Raw genomic sequence first — 18,553 nt, forward strand, 5'->3', positions numbered from 1 at the left:
TATGGAATTCTATTTGCTTCGATCCTGACACACTTCCCTTGCTCTCCACAATTATGGATCGCTTCATACACACACGCCGGTTCAGAGTAACTTTTCTAAAGGATATCAAAACAATGTTTGTTCGATTTTCATTATATATAATGCCCGATTTATTACTTGTCTATAACATACAATACATAATGTCACACCTATTTCCCATTGGAGTAGGCAAAGATTGCTGTCATCGGCTAAGTTCAACCTTTGTATGCTGGTACGGCACCCTCGATATGCGAGCCCAACTCGCACTTGACCGAAATCATTCTATGAACGTCCCTATTTTGCATGTAATAAAACCAAAATCGTATTGTTTCTTTTTTATGTCTGAACGTGAAGGACGTAAATAAACCATCACAGAGTTAAAAGGTACATTTCTTTATTCATAAATTCTTCTAATAGTATCATTTGTTTAGTCGAACATTTGCATGTTTTGTTCCCGTAGGTACTATGGGGTACGTATTTGAATATCTAAAATTGAAATACTTTACGTAAAAATACCTACGTTCAGAATCCCTAAAATCATTATACCTAATGGTTTTTCTAATTAAATTCAAAATACCGCAAGTTTAAAATGTCAAATGGATTATGCTACCTAAGTTCATAAAGCTAAAACTTGAAATATCTACGTTTAAAATCCCTTAAATTGATGTACCTCAAAGTTTATTGACCTAAATTCAAAATACTGTTAGTATGTGAAGATCAAAAGGTATAAGCAAAAAGAAACACGACCTATTACAGTATTAAATTTTAATCAACATAATGGTTATCAAAAATAAAAGTGTAATTTTCTACTTAGTAATACAAAGGTACAGAAATAATACAGTACACTAAAGTACGATAATAACCAACAAAAATTACAACTCCGATAATAATTATACGATAATTGACTTATCTTATAAATCAAATTATTATTTAAATTAAACCTAACATATTAATCATTACAGATTTTCTTTTTTGCTCGCGGCGCCCGAACTACTATTTAAGAAAAACGCTCACGAGTGATGCATCATTTAGGTATTTTGACCACTGGGTATTTTAAACGTTGGTGTTATAACTGTAGATATTTTATTACATTAGACATTTAGTCCATTAGTTTTTTTAAACTTAGGTATTTTATAGGTCGGCGTTATAAGCTAAGGTATTATAAACCATTAGGTATAATGATTTTAGGGATTCTGAACGTAGGTATTTTTACGTAAAGTATTTCAATTTTAGATATTCAAATACGTACCCCTACTATGAGTTGTGATCTTGCTTTCGGAATTTAATTTACGCGCACTTATATGTCGTGCCAACAGCCTCCGTGGTCTAGTGGTTAGAGCGTTAGGCTCACGATCTGGAAGTCCGGGTTCGATTTCCGACGGGGACATCGTCGAAATCACTTTGTGAAACTGTGCTTTGTTTAGTAAGAACTTTTCAGACTTGAATCACCCGATTGTCCGATAAAGTAAGATGATTCCGTGCTTCGGAGGGCGCGTTAAGCCGTTGGTCCCGGCTATTAGCCGTAAAAACACCTCCACCAACCCGCAGTGGAGAGAAAGTCCCAAGAGAGAACATAGCAATGGCTAATGATAAACGCATAAGTACATCATCATCATCAGCCGTATGACGCCCACTGCTGGGCATAGGCCTCCCCCAAGGATCTCCACGACGATCGGTCCTGCGCTGCCCGCATCCAGCGGCTTCCCGCGACCTTCACCAGATCGTCGGTCCACCTTGTAGCGGGCCTACCCACTGAGCGTCGTCCGACACGTGGTCGCCACTCCAGAACCTTTCCGCCCCATCGGCCATCGGTTCTCCTCGCTATGTGTCCTGCCCACTGCCACTTCAGCTTTGCAATTCTCCGAGCTATGTCGGTGACTTTAGTTCTCCTGCGGATCTCCTCATTTCTGATTCGATCCAGCAGGGAAATACCGAGCATAGCTCTCTCCATTGCCCGCTGAGCGACACCGAGCCTCCTCACGAGACCCATAGTAAGCGGCCACGTCTCACTGCCGTAGGTCATCACTGGCAACACGCACTGGTCAAAGACTTTCGTCTTGAGACACTGAGGTAAGTACATAAGAATGCTAAAATATCGTAAAATAAAAAAGCCAAGGTAAGTAGTCGAATATATTATGTATTTTTAACAAAAGTTACATAAAAATATTGATATGGTAGGTATATCTTAAATAAGTACTTTGTTTACAGGGACGGAATGTTAATTACATTTTAATCACAACGTTGCGAAATTCTTATCTTACTACCTACTTAAAATAAGTACTTAGTTTCTAACATCTCATAACAGTACCTAAGTATAATAGTTTGTTACCATACATATTGGAGATGGGTACATTGTTGGTACTTGTAGACATTTGGAATAATTCTGAGATTGTAATAATTAATTTCTATTTTTAGATGCACACTTTTTAAGTTGTTAGGTGCCTAGGCACATTGCTGCTCTTTTCAACTTGTTCCAAATAGATATATGGTCTGCTTAAATGGTGGAAATAATGAAAATCTGCTAGCGCCACGATAACAAACGCAATTATAACACGGTACTTACTAGTATTTAGAATACAGGGCCTGATAATGGATTACCGAAGTAATTATAATTAGTTAAGTAAACTAAAAATAATATTATTTTCATCATTCTTTAATTTTTTATTTGAAAATTGGTTAGTAAAGATTTTTTCTTAACATATTTTCAGAATTCTTCAATGTTTTATAATGTACTCGTAGGTAACTTAATAAACCTACATTTAATTTAAGGACACTCTAATAGTCCAACATAAGAATACTTATATATATTGCAAAGTACCTAACTTGCTACAACCGAATCAAATTCCTTTCGATTATTTTTAGTGGCAGGTACTTGTTATATCTAAAAATATGTGGATTTGTCGATAGATGTGTATAATTTATAAGTAGTGACACATTTAACAATTTGAGCTTTGGCTTTAAATTCATTTTCAATCTATAATTCATCAAAAATATGGGCACCGCTTCAGCTGCATTAACTCTGTGACTAGTGTACAATTTCATTGTGATTTTAATGTATAATGTTAATAATAAGAATAAATCAGTGTTGCTGGTTAATGTACTCTTTTGGGAAGGCCTAAATCGTTGACTAAAGCACCCCTATACGTCTGCACTAGTTTTACCTAATGATAAATACCTAACTAGTACATTGTACCGTTGGCTCATAACCGCATGACGTGTTAAACTTGTGGCTAATGCCCGGTCACATGTCATATTGTTCCACTAATCCAATCCAGTGCTGGAATTTGATGTGTATTGTAGCGGTGTGGAGCCCTTGCTGACGTAAATAAGAGTTGAATAATAGTCGTTTTCAAGATGTTTCTTTAACGGTCAAAACAGTTATGTTGTAACAAGGAATCTTGGAAACTACAAAGCTTTTGAAGTTAACTATATATCAGTATTAATAATTGTACTTATTACGTTTAGTTGAACAACTTGAATGAAATGCCGTAGGTTTCAAACTAAAAGAACAACCCCATCTTTGGATGCCGCGAGGGGCCTCTAGAATTTAGAAAAATATCGTATCACAGGCAAGTGGAGCATTAGCTTTTAGAGTTTAGTATACAGGTATAACAGTCGCGCATAACGAGTTTGTATCAGGGATGCTTTAGTGCGTATTGTCATAAGATTTATTTATCGTAAAATGAACCTAACTACAAATTGTATAATTTATAATTTTAATTCATTTCTGTTCCTCTTTCATAAGTTTATGTGGTTTACTTGAAACAAGATATTAACTGAATAGTAATATATAGTTAATATTTTTAACTATTAATTTTAAATAATTAACTAAAATCAATAAAATCTCTGAAGTAAAAGTGGAAACTTACTCTGGTATTTACAACAGAAAATCATTTTATGGCCACTTTTTAATAAAAATAATAATTATATATTTTTAAATAATTTACGTTTTTTTGCCATATATATTAGAGCAGAAATATTATTGAAGTGGGTATTAAGCATAGAGATAAAATGCCCAGCAGTTACATTAACATAAACATTAAATATAAATAGGCAATACTTAAAATAAATTCATAGTAAATTGTAGTTTTCAAAGATCCCTTCGAAAAAGCAACGATACTAGAGCCACTTTCAAATAAATACATTTATCGTGAGACGAATGTATAATAATAATTTTGAAAAAATATCGAAAAATTAATAGGTCACCAGAAGTGTCGCAAGAAACAGGTAAGTATACTTATGTTCTCATAATACGGAATAGGTACTTATTAAGGTGATGTGTTTCAGTCAGCTAGGTAACGCTGCGTCAGTAGATGGCGTTACTTCTGCAGTTTTCGTATTTTTTTCCATTTATTCGTTTAGTGTTGAGTTCTGACCCAGTGAAATGTTAGGTGGCGAAATCTTACATACATTATCTTTAAGTTAAGCTACAATTTTGAAGTATTTACTGAAGATATCATATTGAAACATTGCATCAAAAGTTGGTGTCATTTCAATTTGTGTACAAACACGAAGCTGTCGTAACGGTGTTAGAAAAATGTATTTATTAAAAATAGCACTAGGTTTATGATCTTCAATAAAGATTTATAAAATAAATGTGTATAGTTAAAATATGTAAAAGAAAAAACTTCTATTTTAAGTACAGATAAGGTAAAGTGTAACTATAAATCTAAGAAGATACAATGATATGTGTCATATTAATATAATAAGTAATTATTAATAATGTTGGACGGAATTCCAATACTGCAGTTAATATACCTGTCTTAGTACAGTTGAACATTTTGGTTGGGTAACATGAAGAACTTCGCCATGCCTGCAGGTGGTTTCGTTTTGAGGTGCTCTTCTATGAACTGGCACGGGCATACGTATTTCGCACCGTGGCGACCGGGCACTGAGCTGCTCAGATTCAGACGATTTTTAACCGCATACGCGCCCCAGCGACCAGCATATCGCAAAAATAGAAGTGCACCCCTTTCCTGTAACACAAAGATATATTTAAATCAACTTTGAGGAATCCAAAGCTTCAAAAGGCTCCATAAATGTGTTCACCGATGACTGGAAAAGCAGATTTGATAGTGAGCTCAAACTAGACGGATGTTTGCTATGGAACTCTATTAGTAGATGCGCTGACTGCTCCCTTCAATGATCGCGTAGGCATTTGTCTTTTTTACAATTAGATTTTAAAGTATTTAAGTAGTTATGGCACTAGCTGAGCATACAAGAGAAATATGTTAGTTTTTTTCCAAAGTATACTAATACAACGGAGTTCGTGCAGCTTACGAGCAATTTGGCGACCAACTCTCATCCAGTAAAAACATAGGACCGCAATACATAGGATCGCAAGCTGGATGTGATCGACAACCACGCGTTTAGGTCACCAATTCGTTCGCAGGCTACAGGGTCAGGAAAATATTTGAATTTCGACAATTAAAACAAATAATTTAAGACACGCGTTGACACAAGAAAGTTAGAAGGAGACTTGCCAAACATGAAGCGGTTTGGTCAATCGAGACCCCGTCGCCTGAGCCAGTCGTTGCAGGATGGGCAACAGGCTCGGGTGTCTCGGGGCTCTTTGTTCCGCAATATCTCCTCAACGTATTGGCACGGGCAAAGCGCGTGCGTTAAATGGCGCGGCGCTGCGGGGTTCCCGCCGTCCTCGTCTAGAGTCCAGTCGAGTCGCCGCCGCAGGAAGTCTTTGCCCCAGCGTTGCAGGTACCGAAGGTACACTGGTTCTGCCATACCCTGCACATTCATATGCCTTGCTTACCCACTAAACTACTCTATTAAGTCAACAGTAAGTATATAGTATAAAAATAGCATATCCGATAGATAAAAGTACAGTTGTTATCAGCAGAATAAGAAGTATTAGTTGTAATTAATATCCTATTTAAGTTTATATAATAAGTGAAGAATATAATCAAATAAAAATAATAATATATAATACACACACCCCAATAAACAAGGAACAGTACCTATCCGCGAAACCTTTTTTGTGCGCGATTAAATTATTAAGCGAATAATACCTATCCGCCGACAAGTTCGAACTTAGTCAAGTGAATTAACGTAATTATCATATCCAAACTTAGTACATATAGGTAAGTCGTGGTAAATAATAGGATCGCGGACAAAAAAGGACACGGGGGAATGTCCCTCGTATTGCCTGCGCATTGTTTTCGCGGTGAGGAGGGACTCTATGCATAGGCGTGTATGACTATTGTAGCGAAGTGGAACACTTGTTAACGTAGTAAATAAAAGTTGAACAATAGTTGTTCACAAGATATTTCATTTACGATGAAAATGATAAAAAAAATAGAAGTAAAAGAATTAAACAAGAAAGCTTGAAAGTTAGGAAATTATGTTACATAAACGTTCATCACTAATTTAAGAGCCACGCGCGTGTCGGTGTAACATACTCCATGCTACTTTTTAGGGAAAAATAGGGCAGTGGTTTCCCTCTTGTCTTCCGCCCCGTTAGAAATGTTAAATAATGGTATTACGTTCAAAAATGCCGCAGGTTTTTAATAGAAACGATAGATCAATTTAGAAAAATACAAACGAAGCATAACTTGAGAACTAAACATACAAAATAAAAGACATGTAAAATAAAATAAAAATACCAATAACACAAAATAAAACCTTATCTTCAGTTGAAAGTCAGTGGAAAGGACAGGACGGTACGGTAGGACGGAGAAGAGCAACGGCACAGCCACAGGAAAGAAGGCATCATGGTCGGCTGTTACGACCCGAACCTCGAGCGTGGTCTTAAGCCAAACCCCAAGCCTTATTGATATTCAAATTCATTCCAAATATCTTTAATATGATACCGACATTGTTTCAACTGAAAGTCAGGAGAAAATGGTCAGTCCTTATCCTTAACTAAAGATAAGGATTTAATTTGTTTTATTGGTTATTTTTTTATTTTTTGTTCTAAGTTACGCTTTGATCTTTCTTTGGTATTTTTCTAAATAGAAATTTAGTTTGCCCTTTGGATTGAAACTACGGCATTTCTTTCACGTTGATGACTGAACTTAATACCTGTTTATTTTACACGTTTATCACTTATTTAACAAAGCTTCCTAGCTTATATCTCTGTTAGGTACCTAGGTACTTCTATTTTTTTTTCTTGGTTTAAACTACAATCAGTCCTCTAGACTATAAGCAGTTTCGTTGAGTGGATAGATGACGACTTCTATTTTTTGTAGGTATTATTTGAAGCTACATAGTATATTTTTATGGTTTGTGTGTGTACGAATATAGTGGTGGGTGATGTAACGAATATTGTTTTGACATTTGCAAATGCGAATATATACCGCCGATATTCGAGAATGCGAATGGTTTGCTGTTTTATTGGCTCGATTTAGATATTACATAATATTATACTACATACCTACATAATACGCACGTGGCGCCCACTTAATTTATAAATTTATAGGTATTAGCCCCCGTAAACACAAAAAAGCCAGTCAGGTGCAAGTCCTACTAGCGCACTGAGGAATCCGGGGAACCTTTGACTTTGCATTTGAAAAACAAAAATAGTCTCTATACATCGAAATAGGTACATAGTTCGGGATTATTTTACCAACTACCTAAAATCAGCAAAGTGCATTTTTCGCTGTTAAATTGATGGTAGGTACTAAAATATAAAGATTATTATAATATACAAAGATCCTCCGTATTAACCGTAGTTACAATATCCGCTAGAGGGTTAAACATAAAATTACTTTGCAAAATATATTTACACGGTTTTTGCAAATGCGAATATTCGCTACATCACTAGTGTGTACTGTACAGCCTAACATAATGGCCAGTTAATGTGTTAATGACAGCAAAAGATATCCATTTTTAATTAATTGCAGGAACAATGAGAAACTATTGATGTAAAATGTATAACACAGGAAATATGTTATTTTACAAAACCTCAATAATGCAAGCACAGTCCAGTACACATAATAATATTATTATATTACAACAGCATTTAGTTCAAACCACACCCAATAGGTTATATTCTATAGATAATACTTTGTTATTTGTTATCATTAGTATTATAGCACAAGAATGTTAAGGATATGGCATAACAAATAATAATGTAACCCTTATGCTGCTATACAGAAGGGTCATTCTAAGATAGTCATGCCAGACAATTGTAACCTACTTCCTGTGACTACTAACTCTATCTTAACATAAAATAAATTATATTATAAAATCTTAGATTATCTGATATTAGTAACTATCCATGGAAATAATAAACTATTTAGTAACATCAGATAATGTAAGATACCTTAGCAGCTTGCTGCAGTAGTGATGCTTTACCTGTCTCCGTGATAGTCTTGTTGACTGGCTTCCTTGAATCACAATATCATTGGCAGGTACATCCAACCTCTGTTCCCAACCTTCCATAATTGTTTTGCCCTCTTCACTTTCAATGAACTGCTGTATGTGAGCAATGCAAGGTCCCGAGTCAAAGTAAATAAAACATAAATTCACTTTATGACAAGATATCTTTCCTCTATCATCCAATGCCAGTATCAGTTTGTGTTTATTGAGCAATTTGTTAACACTTCCTAAACATTGTTCCAATCCCTTAGAAAGTTTAAGTTTTATCCACATACAAAGGAAAATGGCAGCTGCATTCAGAACCAACCATAGTACTCCAAGGGAGAACAAAGTCAGTCCGGTGAGTCCAGAGAACAACAACGCCAGCAGTACCAGGAAGGCGAGAGTTATCCAGCAGACAAGAACTCTTTTGTAACAAATATTGTAGAGTGTAAATCGTGCATCATTGACCAGAAGTTCCATTGCATGTACATATTCTTCAACAGTTAGCTAAAAATACAAAATTTATGTATGACATAGATACTATTAAAGTTGACAAACTTGAAATGACATTCAGTCCAATTAGCATCCTATTAGCATAGCAACTTACTGTTAAGCCCTGAGCCATCAGCTCCTCAGGTACAAGTTCAGGACGGAAACGCGCCGCAGTTATCCATGGCCATTTACTATTTACAGGGAGTAGTGTTACTATTATGTCACCATTTGCTGAAAATGATTTAAAATAGTCTTGATATCTTAACCTGTAAGGATCTGTTTGTATGACTAAGTATGTGAATCACGCACAGTCCGCTGCAACTAGTAGGTACTTACAGAAACCTTGACGCACGTTGACAAACTCTACGTTCTTAGAGAGAGTGGCTTGAGTCACGGGTTCTGTGTTTCTGTCTCCTCTCTCTAAATTAACGTGTACGGTTTCAGTTTTTAGGACGGCAGCAGGTTCTGATGATGTAGTATGTGATGTACTTGCAGTTGTCGAAACAGGAATCTCTGAAGAAACTTTAGGATCTGACAGAGGATCGCTTGTTTGAGGAGACTCATCGTCAAATTTCACCCAATCTTTTGGCAATTTATCTTGATGAATATTACCATTTGTTTCACTTGTTTTAGCCGAACTATTTGCCACATCTGTACTACTCATTTTTCGCTTATATACTAAGATTAATTACTTTATAAATAATAAAAATAATGTAATAAATCTAGAATAAACCTGCAACCAACTGCAACCAAACTTTACCAAACCAAACTAAACAACTCACTCATTCACCACTTGTCAAAGTAAATCGAATGAATCAAAGCAAAGGAATGAATGAATTCGCAGTGGTGTGGTGACAGTCGGTGTTACCAGTGTTGGGGCAGTTTATAAATCCCGAAAATGCTTGAATACCTTCTTCGTATCAGACTAAAAATGTGGAACGAACAGCAGCATGGCACATTGTCTTACTTTTCATCCTACTCAGGCATAGTGTAAGACGGGCCTTGCTCTAAGTACTCAAGCCATGTCAGACACTCATGCACGCATGATCCTTTCGGGGTGTGCAGTGCCGAGAGCATAGTCACAGAAGACTTGCAGCGCAGTCATTATAACACCTTGTGACATGTTTATTAATTATGCCTAGTATTCTAAACATTATTATTATTTAGAAAGAAAGAAAGAAACGTAGACAAGAAAAGAAGACAATTATACTTAGTCCATTTATGTATTTATTTATAAATTACCTATATACCTACTTGTCAGTACTCTTCATAGGTACTCTTATACTTAATTAGGGGTCACCGGGCCAGACGCAAAAACGGTTAGTCATTTCCATCATTATGGTATGCTCTTTATGTCATTTCCGTTTGCCATCTGGCGCAAAAAAAACCGCATCCCTACTGAACAGAATGCGGGTCAGTAGCAATAGAATCCTGGCTGCAATTGCAAATAGGTGTGACAGCCCTCTCATACTGGAGCTCATAAAGCGTGTCAAATCCCCTTTAGTTATAAGGTACTAACAAATAAATGGGTCTGTGTTGTCATAAAATAAATAAAATTATTAATTTTTCCTTCCGGACGGTGAAAAAATATAGGATGCATTATTGGATTGCTGTATCATGAAGCCCCGTGAACGTCAGCCACAGATACGATGGGGGGTTAAGCAGGAGTAACCTTCCAAACATCTAGAAAAGAAGACCATTTATATATGTATTTATAAATTACCTATATACCTACTTGTCAGTACTCTTATACTCATTTTAATATGAGTCAGAGTTCCCAAGCTATGGTGTGGCAAAGTTATCAAAAACGCGTTTGCGAGACCGAATTAATAGCATTGTCTCATATATAAGGAAGTAGCGCCTGGCCCGGTGACTATTGTTGTGGTTCCAAAGTATAAAATAAACCAGCATTAAACTTCCTAAGTAAGATGATGATTGCATCCTACTAATACTTACGATCAGTCACTAACTGCTCACCTCTTTGAATTATCTAGATAAGTAATTGATCAACTACAATTTCTAAACTACTATTTAAAATACACACCTATCTACACAGGTACGTCGTACATACCTACATAATATCTGGATATTTACTCAGATTGGCAAAATATCGAATTACTCGCATTCATTAGTAAATAGTTAATATTCAAGATAAACGCAAAATAAAGTTAATAAGTTAGTAATATGGGACAGCTACGGAACTCTACGATTTCGCGTTGCCAACACGCCCTTACCCAATAAATAGGTGTCACGATTTTCTGATTGATCGAAGATTTTCTCTACCATAAACACTATTTTGCTTACTTATAAAACTGTGGGCAATCATTTAATTATTATTCTTCGATGTTCTCTATATTTGCTTCACATGAATAATAAAAAAGTTACCCGGCGATCGGCGGCCCGCCCGACACTTTCGTGTGCATTTAAAAACGACCTTACCACATACTTATTGTAACCGTCGTTGGCGTCGTCGCTTCGCTTCTACCTGATCGAAAATGCGGTTTGACCAGTTCTCCCGCTCGCTCGCACTCATGGGCTATATCTCGCAAATTCACTCCCACTAGCCGGTTTCGCCCACCAGCCGCCCGCCACACATACCGTTTAACAACGGTCAGATTTTGTCCTCGTGTGCCCAGACAACAGACGTTGTTGACGTTAAATAACCACCGGCCACGGCATTCTATTTTTTTACCTATGTGAAAAATATTTTATCGAGTTTTAAAGTTACACAATAATTGTGAAGCGTACACACGGACTATGCGAATTAATTATAATGTGCAAAAGTGATATTTTATTATGGGAAACTTTGGTAGATTATTACGAATGCTTATGATAAGGTCAGCATTATGAACCAAGCAAATTCTAGAAACATGGAATCGTTACCGAAGCAGTTCGTTTCGGCAATGCGAACTTTATTTGATATTATGGACGACAAACGTACAGGATATGTGAAGGTAACAGACATTGAGAATCGTTGGCGTGATGATCGTACCAAGGGCTTGCCTCGCGGTGTCATAGAAAGCCTCCAAAAGGTCGCCTCCCACGATGGTTTATTAACATTTGAGCGCTTTTGTACTGGCTTAAAAATATGCCTCTTACAAAATCAAGTACAAAGCACTTCGGACAAAATAGACAGACATAATGACGGAGTTGAAAAATCAGTTATGCATAGACAAATGAGTGCGCAAATGCACCGCCCTCCTTCGGCTCCTTTACTGGATGTTAATGATGCGCCAATCCTAGAGAGAAACTGGAATGTAATAAAAAGCTCCGAGGCCTCAGCCCAACAGAGAACTATAAGTATGCCACAGTTGATCGGACGTAAAGAAGTTCCAGTACAAGAGTTGAGACATACTTCCGTATCGATACCGAAACATGAAAACAGAGTGTACGGTCCCCCCAAACCTCCAAGATTGGAAAAGAATTTAACAGACAGAAAGGAGACTTCTCGTTCTACTTATAAGTCAGAGGAGGAAGTTGTATTCGATACCGAAGAAATTCCTGACAACAAAATAAATTTTGACGAAATATCTCGAGTAGTGGAGGAACAGAGCAGAGGACTTGGAGACGGACGATCGGCAAACGAAAGCCAGCCCAACATGCGACGAACTAATCGCCGACGAGAACCACGGCGGCATACCTTGCACAACGGCGTCGACTACAACCTTCTGAAACGAATGAAACAAATTGAGCAAGAGAAAGACATCTTGCTGCAGGGATTGTCTGCGGTAGAAGAAGCTCGCGAATGGTATCTCAAGCAATTATCAGAAGTCCAGGAAAAGATGCGCTACGCAGGGCGTATGGGAGCGTACGTGGTAAGTGGTATATCTACCTTATATGATGACTGTCCACTACACTGTGATACTACAAGTAAATAATATACTACACGATACCCTAACCACCCCTAACATACTGTTTCCAGCTCTTTTATTCCATTGCTTAGTTTCAAGATATCATATCGAGAAATAAATGGTTTGAGTAAAATGATTTTTTTTAACGAAGCGAGCTCGCTATTGTGATCTCAAGAATGCAATGCTCGTGAATCACGTGCGTGTCAAGGTCAGAATCCTCTACACGCAGATAGCACATTATTCGGCTTGTATGTCAATCACGTTCATATTTTAATCAGCTTCTTTTAACTGTAGTAGATACAAAAATATGGAAACGCAAACAAGACCAAGACCATGTTAATTACACAAGTTGTGCACGTCTGTAATTGGTGCAAGCGCTAGCACTAGCCTATAAGCATAGCTGGGCACCGTTAACCAAATAGTTAGCTTCGTTAAACGTTAAAGCGTTAGATTTCGGAAGAATTAACGCAAGTTAACGTTAATCGTTAATCCGTTAAAAGGTATGTGTAAAATTGCATATTTATTCCGTTGCGTTAGTGAACTTATAAAACTTGTTAGTTTAGGTTCTGGAAGTTTACAGGTTAGAAATAAAACAAATAATAATAAACAGCTTATATACGTACCACTGCTGGGCACAGGCCTTTCCTTAATCAACCGGAGGGGGTATGGAGCATAATCCACCACGCTGCTCCAATGCGCGTTGGTGGAGGTGTTTTTACGCCTAATAACCGGGACCAACGGCTTAACGTGCCCTCAGAAGCACGGAATCATCTTACTTTTCCGGACAATCGGGTGATTCAAGCCTGAAAAGTCCTTACCAAACAAAGGACAGTCGCACAAAGCGATTTCGACAATTCCCCATCGGGAATCGAACCCGGCCTTCCAGATCGTGAGCCTTACGCTCTAACCACTAGACCACGGAGGCTATTTGGATTAACGATTAACGGACTTCTGCATATTAACGGAAGTTAACGTGTCCGTTAACATTTTTAAAAGTTAACTTAAAAGTTAATCCGTTAATCAAAATGTTAACTTCGTTAATTAACGATTAACGGATTAACGAGTTAATGCCCAGCTATGCCTATAAGAAAGTTATATTAACTGTTGTGTGTTTGTACTGTTGATGTGCCTAATAAATAAATACAGACCTACTCTTATGAAAAAATAAAAGTCATAATAATTCGCATAAGTTGTTTGCTGTACTTATTTATAATAAAAAGTATTACACTCGTACTAGCAAATATTTATTACAGTTGCCCGAAACATTATTTTCGAACCAAAGTTCAGGATAGAGGACCCTTTACGGGTAGCAGGATATCACCCATTTTGTACTTTATACAAGATTGTCTACAGGAATAAACAGATAGGTCATTCCTAATACTTATAAAAGAATTAAAAAGAAAGAGCTAGATACATTATCTATTTCTGAATTACCTACCTTAGGTAGAAAAACTTGAAAAAAAGTACCATAATGGGTCTTATATATATATAATCCTATCCTCTTCTTCCTACCTACCTATAATCTCCTACCGTAAATAATCGCTGATCATACATGGGGGTGACTCGGGAACCCCTACTGGTGCTCTATCTCTTAACTTCGGCGTGACTCTATTTTTGAGACACCTATATTCATACAAGGCATCATTGCTAGCTGATACGAGTTTAAGTAAGTACTTATTCGCAAATTGAAACGATTACAGGAGCCGTGGAGTGAAGCTCATCAGGAGCGACTGGAGTTGCTACGAGCGCGAGTGTTGGAGCTGAACCGTCAGCTGGGCGCGCTGGCGGCGGGCTGGCGCCACGGGCCGCTTTCCCTCCACATGAACTTGGCTTTACCAGCGGCATCGCTCTCTGGAGCACCCACCACTCCTAACAAAGCTACCGTGCTTCGTTCGCAGAACCGCATGCTTGCCGAGGTAAGTACTATCAAATCCTTATTCCCCTTTTTGCATGCTTACTCCGGGAAATAGGCGTAAGTTTTGTGTATGTACGAGTAGATCGTTAAAGTAAATTGTTTGTCACTAGTAAGTACATGTATGTATCTATATGATAATTAAACCAGATGTAATAGTACGTACTTTTGATCCGCAAGCGTGACATACGATAGCGTCACGCCTGTATCCTCGACAGGGTAGGCAGGGTATACTACCCTATGTGAAGTCCCATGAACCTAATAGGGGCGTGCTTAGTGCCATTAACTAACAAATCCTAGAAACCACGTGATGTTAATTATAAATTCAGTGGTTTAGAGCCCAAGCAGGGACTCGTACCGGTGGTGACACTACGATGTAAGTCACGCGTCTTCCGGGCAAGACTATCCCGAATTCTCGTAAGCAATCAAGACAAGTGAAGTGAAATGAAGTGAGTGTGTCAGGATCGTAGCAAATGGAATTCTATAGTCTCTGCTTACCCTGATGGGAAATAGGCGTAAGTTTATGTATGTAATCAAGACAAGTATCGCCGAGATAAGCAATTATCTCGTAATTGTTTTTTCTTATTTTTATTTTTTCCGAAACTGCGACCGTACTGTTTACCAACTGCAAATAAGTTTGTAATCGCATTTTTTTTGGGATTGGACAACAAATTTACGATTTTCGGATTTTTTCCTTTACCTATAATACTTTCCTTCGTGGCTCATGATTCTACATGTTTGGGAAGTAAATGGCTATATCTTTCGTTTGTTTAATTTAGTAGCTTGATTTGCATACAGCTGCAAGAGACCGCGGATATAAGAAATAATAAATTTGTAAGACGCGTTCCTGAAAAAAAAGTCTTCGATAGAAAAACGGACGGACAACAAACTGATGGTAAAAGGGTTCCGTTTTACCTTTTGAAGTTCGAAACCGTTGCGTCACAGTCACAACTACCTACTTTTTTAGGGTTCTGTAGTAAACTGGGAACTGTCTAATAAACATTTTAAATTAAAGGTATAACATGTACTGACGGAATTATTGTTGTTTCAGGAAGTAAACCGTAAAAATGAAAGGATAACAGTGTTGGAGAGAGAAAAGTCTGCATTGATACGCGAGCTTTTGCTTCAGAGGAACAAAGTCAAACTTATGGATAATTTCTCATAGATAATTGGCCCCGATTCCTGCAGACACCTCCTAATTTTATTTTAAGTTATACCCGTCATTTTCTTATCCCCCGAAAAGGAAAGGGACGGATGATTGTCAACAAGTTAATTATAAAACGAATGAATAACCCGAGCGAATAAATAGGTAAGATCGCTGGTATTGTAATCCGTTTGACGTGCTGTCCACTTAACTCTTTCGGGTTATTGGCTGATGTAAATTTTTTAGACGTATGTTTTAGATTTCTGCTTAAAATTGACGTGTATTCCATAAATTTTATGCCTGTCGATTACCCGTCCCTTTCTTTTCCAACGGATAAGAAAATGACAGGTATAACTTCAAATAAAATTAGATGGCGTCTGCAGGAATTAGCACCAATGTATTTGTGTAGTACCACAAATGTAAATCATCTGCACGGGTCAGTGACCTCTGTAATAATGTCACTCTTTGGAGCAATGTTTTGTTATAGAGTTCAATGATATAGCTATATTCTGCATTCTGCAAGTGATACAAGATAGAGCCTTTTGTGAAAGTTGTTTTAATATAACCACTAATAATAAAAAGTAAAAACACAACACAAAGGTACAGATAAAGAAGTGTCATATTAGTAAAAGAATAAAGAATGTAAGTTACTTACAGGTGCTATAAAAATCTTGCCTGAGCAACAATTTGCCTCAATTCTGTCTTTAATTATAGCCATAAAGTGTGTAAGTGTAATATAACATAATCTCATATATTCGAACCTTCATAGACAAAATGTGTCAATACATTTGCATTAAGAGTTTGCGTGAAAAAAATAGGTAATATTGTTAATGTTATATGAGAATACTCCAATATACTTACTCAAAGCATAATATCCTAATATGCTTTGTAAAAATGTAGAATAGTGCCATATATTTTTATACATAGATGAATGCTTTTTATATTATTTGTGTGCAATGAAAGAATTTTATTATTTTATTTATACTTTTACTTTATTAAACTAATGACATACTCTAATCTAATCATGTTTTATTTATGAAGTTGTGTTTTTATTGTACAGTGAATAATCATACTCCCTGAATGGTACATCATAGGTAAGGTAGCCTTGGTCCCTGGCTCTTTCAATGGCCACCAGCAACTCTTTGTGCTTCTTTCGACACACTCCTGTATTGAAAGGTTCCAGAATCTGAAGAAAACAATAATATACCTTAGTTGTAAATATGCTTACTAGCAACCATCTAAGTACATCATGGTATAGAAGAAAGATGTTGGAAGGACCAAGTGCGCGATACACGCGCCATACAAGTACAAGCAAGTTCATACTTCAACTTTGCACTTCACTCATCTCCAAACTTTATGACACATGGATGTGATAGTATATTAAAAGGTTGTCATGTGCATTATAACATACAGGGCAAAAAATCAAATATCAACTATCATGCAAGATGTTTACAAGATACAAGAGACTCCTAACAAATGAAACACTAAAAAACCTTATTGGTCTTCTTCTTCTCTCATGTGGGTTGTGACCAACCTCATCAACCCTGGTGGCAGGGTTACTATTGAGCCGCCAAAAAATGGCATGGCATGACTCATGTAATGACTACTTACTTACATCAGTAAGTATTACCTGGGACCAACGGCTTAAGGTGCCTTCCGAAGCACGGATTATTTTACTTTCCGACAATCAGGTGTAATAAATGCAGCCTGTAATATCCTAACCAAACTAGGTATCACAAAGTAATTACACCTTATTGGTAGTATCTTACGAAACATGATGGTAAAATTGCAGAGTATCACATAAAATATACATTGCCGGTAAAGTGGTTATGGAATTTGAGAAGCTAATAGAGCTACTAATAGTAGTTCTCTGTTTGTAGTAGTAAAAGAGATTGGGGTTGAAACAGTGATAGCGGTTCTCATACAAAACGCACGTTAGGGGCTTTCCAACCTCTTTCTTCTATTCCGTGATCTATATTAAATATTATATTTTTTAAACTGAATATAACTCAATCTTCAAACAAATTAAGAATTATTTCAGTAGAGTACCTATCATCTTATTTCTGTGATTTTATAATATACTTTTAAGGATTTTTTTTCATTTTATTAAGATTGTTTTCCTGTTGTGTCTGGACATCTGGGCCTTACGAGGTTTATATATAAATATATATATGTATATATATATATATATATAATTCATTTTCTTACCTGACCAGTGTATTCTGATATGAATTGTTGAAGTAACTTGGTATTCCTGTGATCTAGCACCAAATATTCATCTCTGCAGATCGGACAAGGATTACCGGTTGAAATAACTCCGTTCCTCACACACGATTTTCTGGTGTTCCTAGGAGCCACACCACCCTTGTGATTGCGTCTGTATAGAACCCATACAGGTTTTTCACCATAGGTTTCTTGATAGGCTTTACTATTCATGTACTTCATACTTGTTTCCACCGGAATTATTTTGGTTCTGTCTTTCGTAGGATCTACCACATTTTGCTCCTCTTCACCAGCAACTCCTTCAACTTGATTAGAATAAAACCTAATGCTCCTGATATCTACTAAAGCTATTCGCCGAATTAACGAACCAATATTACTAGATAGAGCCATTTTAGTATAGCTTTAATTTGGAAATCGAACTTTACTCGAGCTCCAGTCACATAAACATTTTATATTTTTTTAATCTAACCTCAATTCAAGAGCGACGTAGTGATCTCGAACGTCAAAGGCGAATTCGGTAGAGTTGCCCCCAAAAATTTCGGTTGATTATTAATTTGTACACAAAATCGGTAGATAAAAAATCTATAAGATTAATGG

The 18,553-nt window shown here is 36.8% G+C and overlaps 3 protein-coding genes across 4 annotated transcripts; 1 reads left to right on the top strand and 2 right to left on the bottom strand.

The window, feature by feature from the left end:
- Positions 1-4,540: 4,540 nt before the first annotated feature.
- On the bottom strand, positions 4,541-9,607 carry LOC126382369 (transmembrane protein 268). Of its 2 annotated transcripts, XM_050032193.1 has the most exons (5): positions 9,163-9,607; positions 8,942-9,057; positions 8,329-8,841; positions 5,502-5,760; positions 4,856-4,994 (listed from the first exon to the last, which is right to left on the bottom strand). In XM_050032193.1, the coding sequence occupies exons 1-4, from the start codon at positions 9,488-9,490 to the stop codon at positions 5,521-5,523; spliced, it is 1,197 nt and encodes a 398-aa protein (XP_049888150.1). In that variant the 5' UTR covers positions 9,491-9,607; the 3' UTR covers positions 4,856-4,994; positions 5,502-5,520. The 2 variants fall into 2 exon arrangements, with proteins under 2 accessions (XP_049888161.1, XP_049888150.1); XM_050032204.1 differs by lacking the exon at positions 5,502-5,760 and having other exon boundaries at positions 4,541-4,994.
- A 1,803-nt stretch (positions 9,608-11,410) lies between these two features.
- On the top strand, positions 11,411-16,750 carry LOC126382344 (suppressor APC domain-containing protein 2). The gene is made up of 3 exons (XM_050032150.1): positions 11,411-12,641; positions 14,378-14,593; positions 15,641-16,750. Exons 1-3 carry the CDS (start codon positions 11,673-11,675, stop codon positions 15,752-15,754), a joined length of 1,299 nt encoding a protein of 432 aa, XP_049888107.1. The 5' UTR covers positions 11,411-11,672; the 3' UTR covers positions 15,755-16,750.
- On the bottom strand, positions 16,740-18,474 carry LOC126366023 (28S ribosomal protein S18b, mitochondrial). The gene is made up of 2 exons (XM_050008889.1): positions 17,942-18,474; positions 16,740-16,919 (listed from the first exon to the last, which is right to left on the bottom strand). Exons 1-2 carry the CDS (start codon positions 18,344-18,346, stop codon positions 16,767-16,769), a joined length of 558 nt encoding a protein of 185 aa, XP_049864846.1. The 5' UTR covers positions 18,347-18,474; the 3' UTR covers positions 16,740-16,766.
- Between the last annotated feature and the right edge of the window lie 79 nt (positions 18,475-18,553).

This window comes from Pectinophora gossypiella, chromosome 1 (genome assembly GCF_024362695.1).
Source record: "Pectinophora gossypiella chromosome 1, ilPecGoss1.1, whole genome shotgun sequence".
Lineage (NCBI taxonomy): Eukaryota > Metazoa > Arthropoda > Insecta > Lepidoptera > Gelechiidae > Pectinophora > Pectinophora gossypiella.

Excerpts from the sequence above, each read along its gene's own strand:
- LOC126382369 (XM_050032193.1), bottom strand. The coding sequence starts at position 9,490 with ATGAGTAGTACAGATGTGGCAAATAGTTCGGCTAAAACAAGTGAAACA. Across the intron at positions 8,842-8,941 it reads TGATGGCTCAGGGCTTAACA|CTAACTGTTGAAGAATATGT; the intron begins GTAAGTTGCTAT and ends TTGTATTTTTAG. Across the intron at positions 5,761-8,328 it reads CAAGACTATCACGGAGACAG|GGTATGGCAGAACCAGTGTA; the intron begins GTAAAGCATCAC and ends ATGAATGTGCAG.
- LOC126382344 (XM_050032150.1), top strand. The coding sequence starts at position 11,673 with ATGAACCAAGCAAATTCTAGAAACATGGAATCGTTACCGAAGCAGTTC. Across the intron at positions 12,642-14,377 it reads GGCGTATGGGAGCGTACGTG|GAGCCGTGGAGTGAAGCTCA; the intron begins GTAAGTGGTATA and ends AAACGATTACAG. Across the intron at positions 14,594-15,640 it reads AGAACCGCATGCTTGCCGAG|GAAGTAAACCGTAAAAATGA; the intron begins GTAAGTACTATC and ends TTGTTGTTTCAG.
- LOC126366023 (XM_050008889.1), bottom strand. The coding sequence starts at position 18,346 with ATGGCTCTATCTAGTAATATTGGTTCGTTAATTCGGCGAATAGCTTTA. Across the intron at positions 16,920-17,941 it reads TATCAGAATACACTGGTCAG|ATTCTGGAACCTTTCAATAC; the intron begins GTAAGAAAATGA and ends TGTTTTCTTCAG.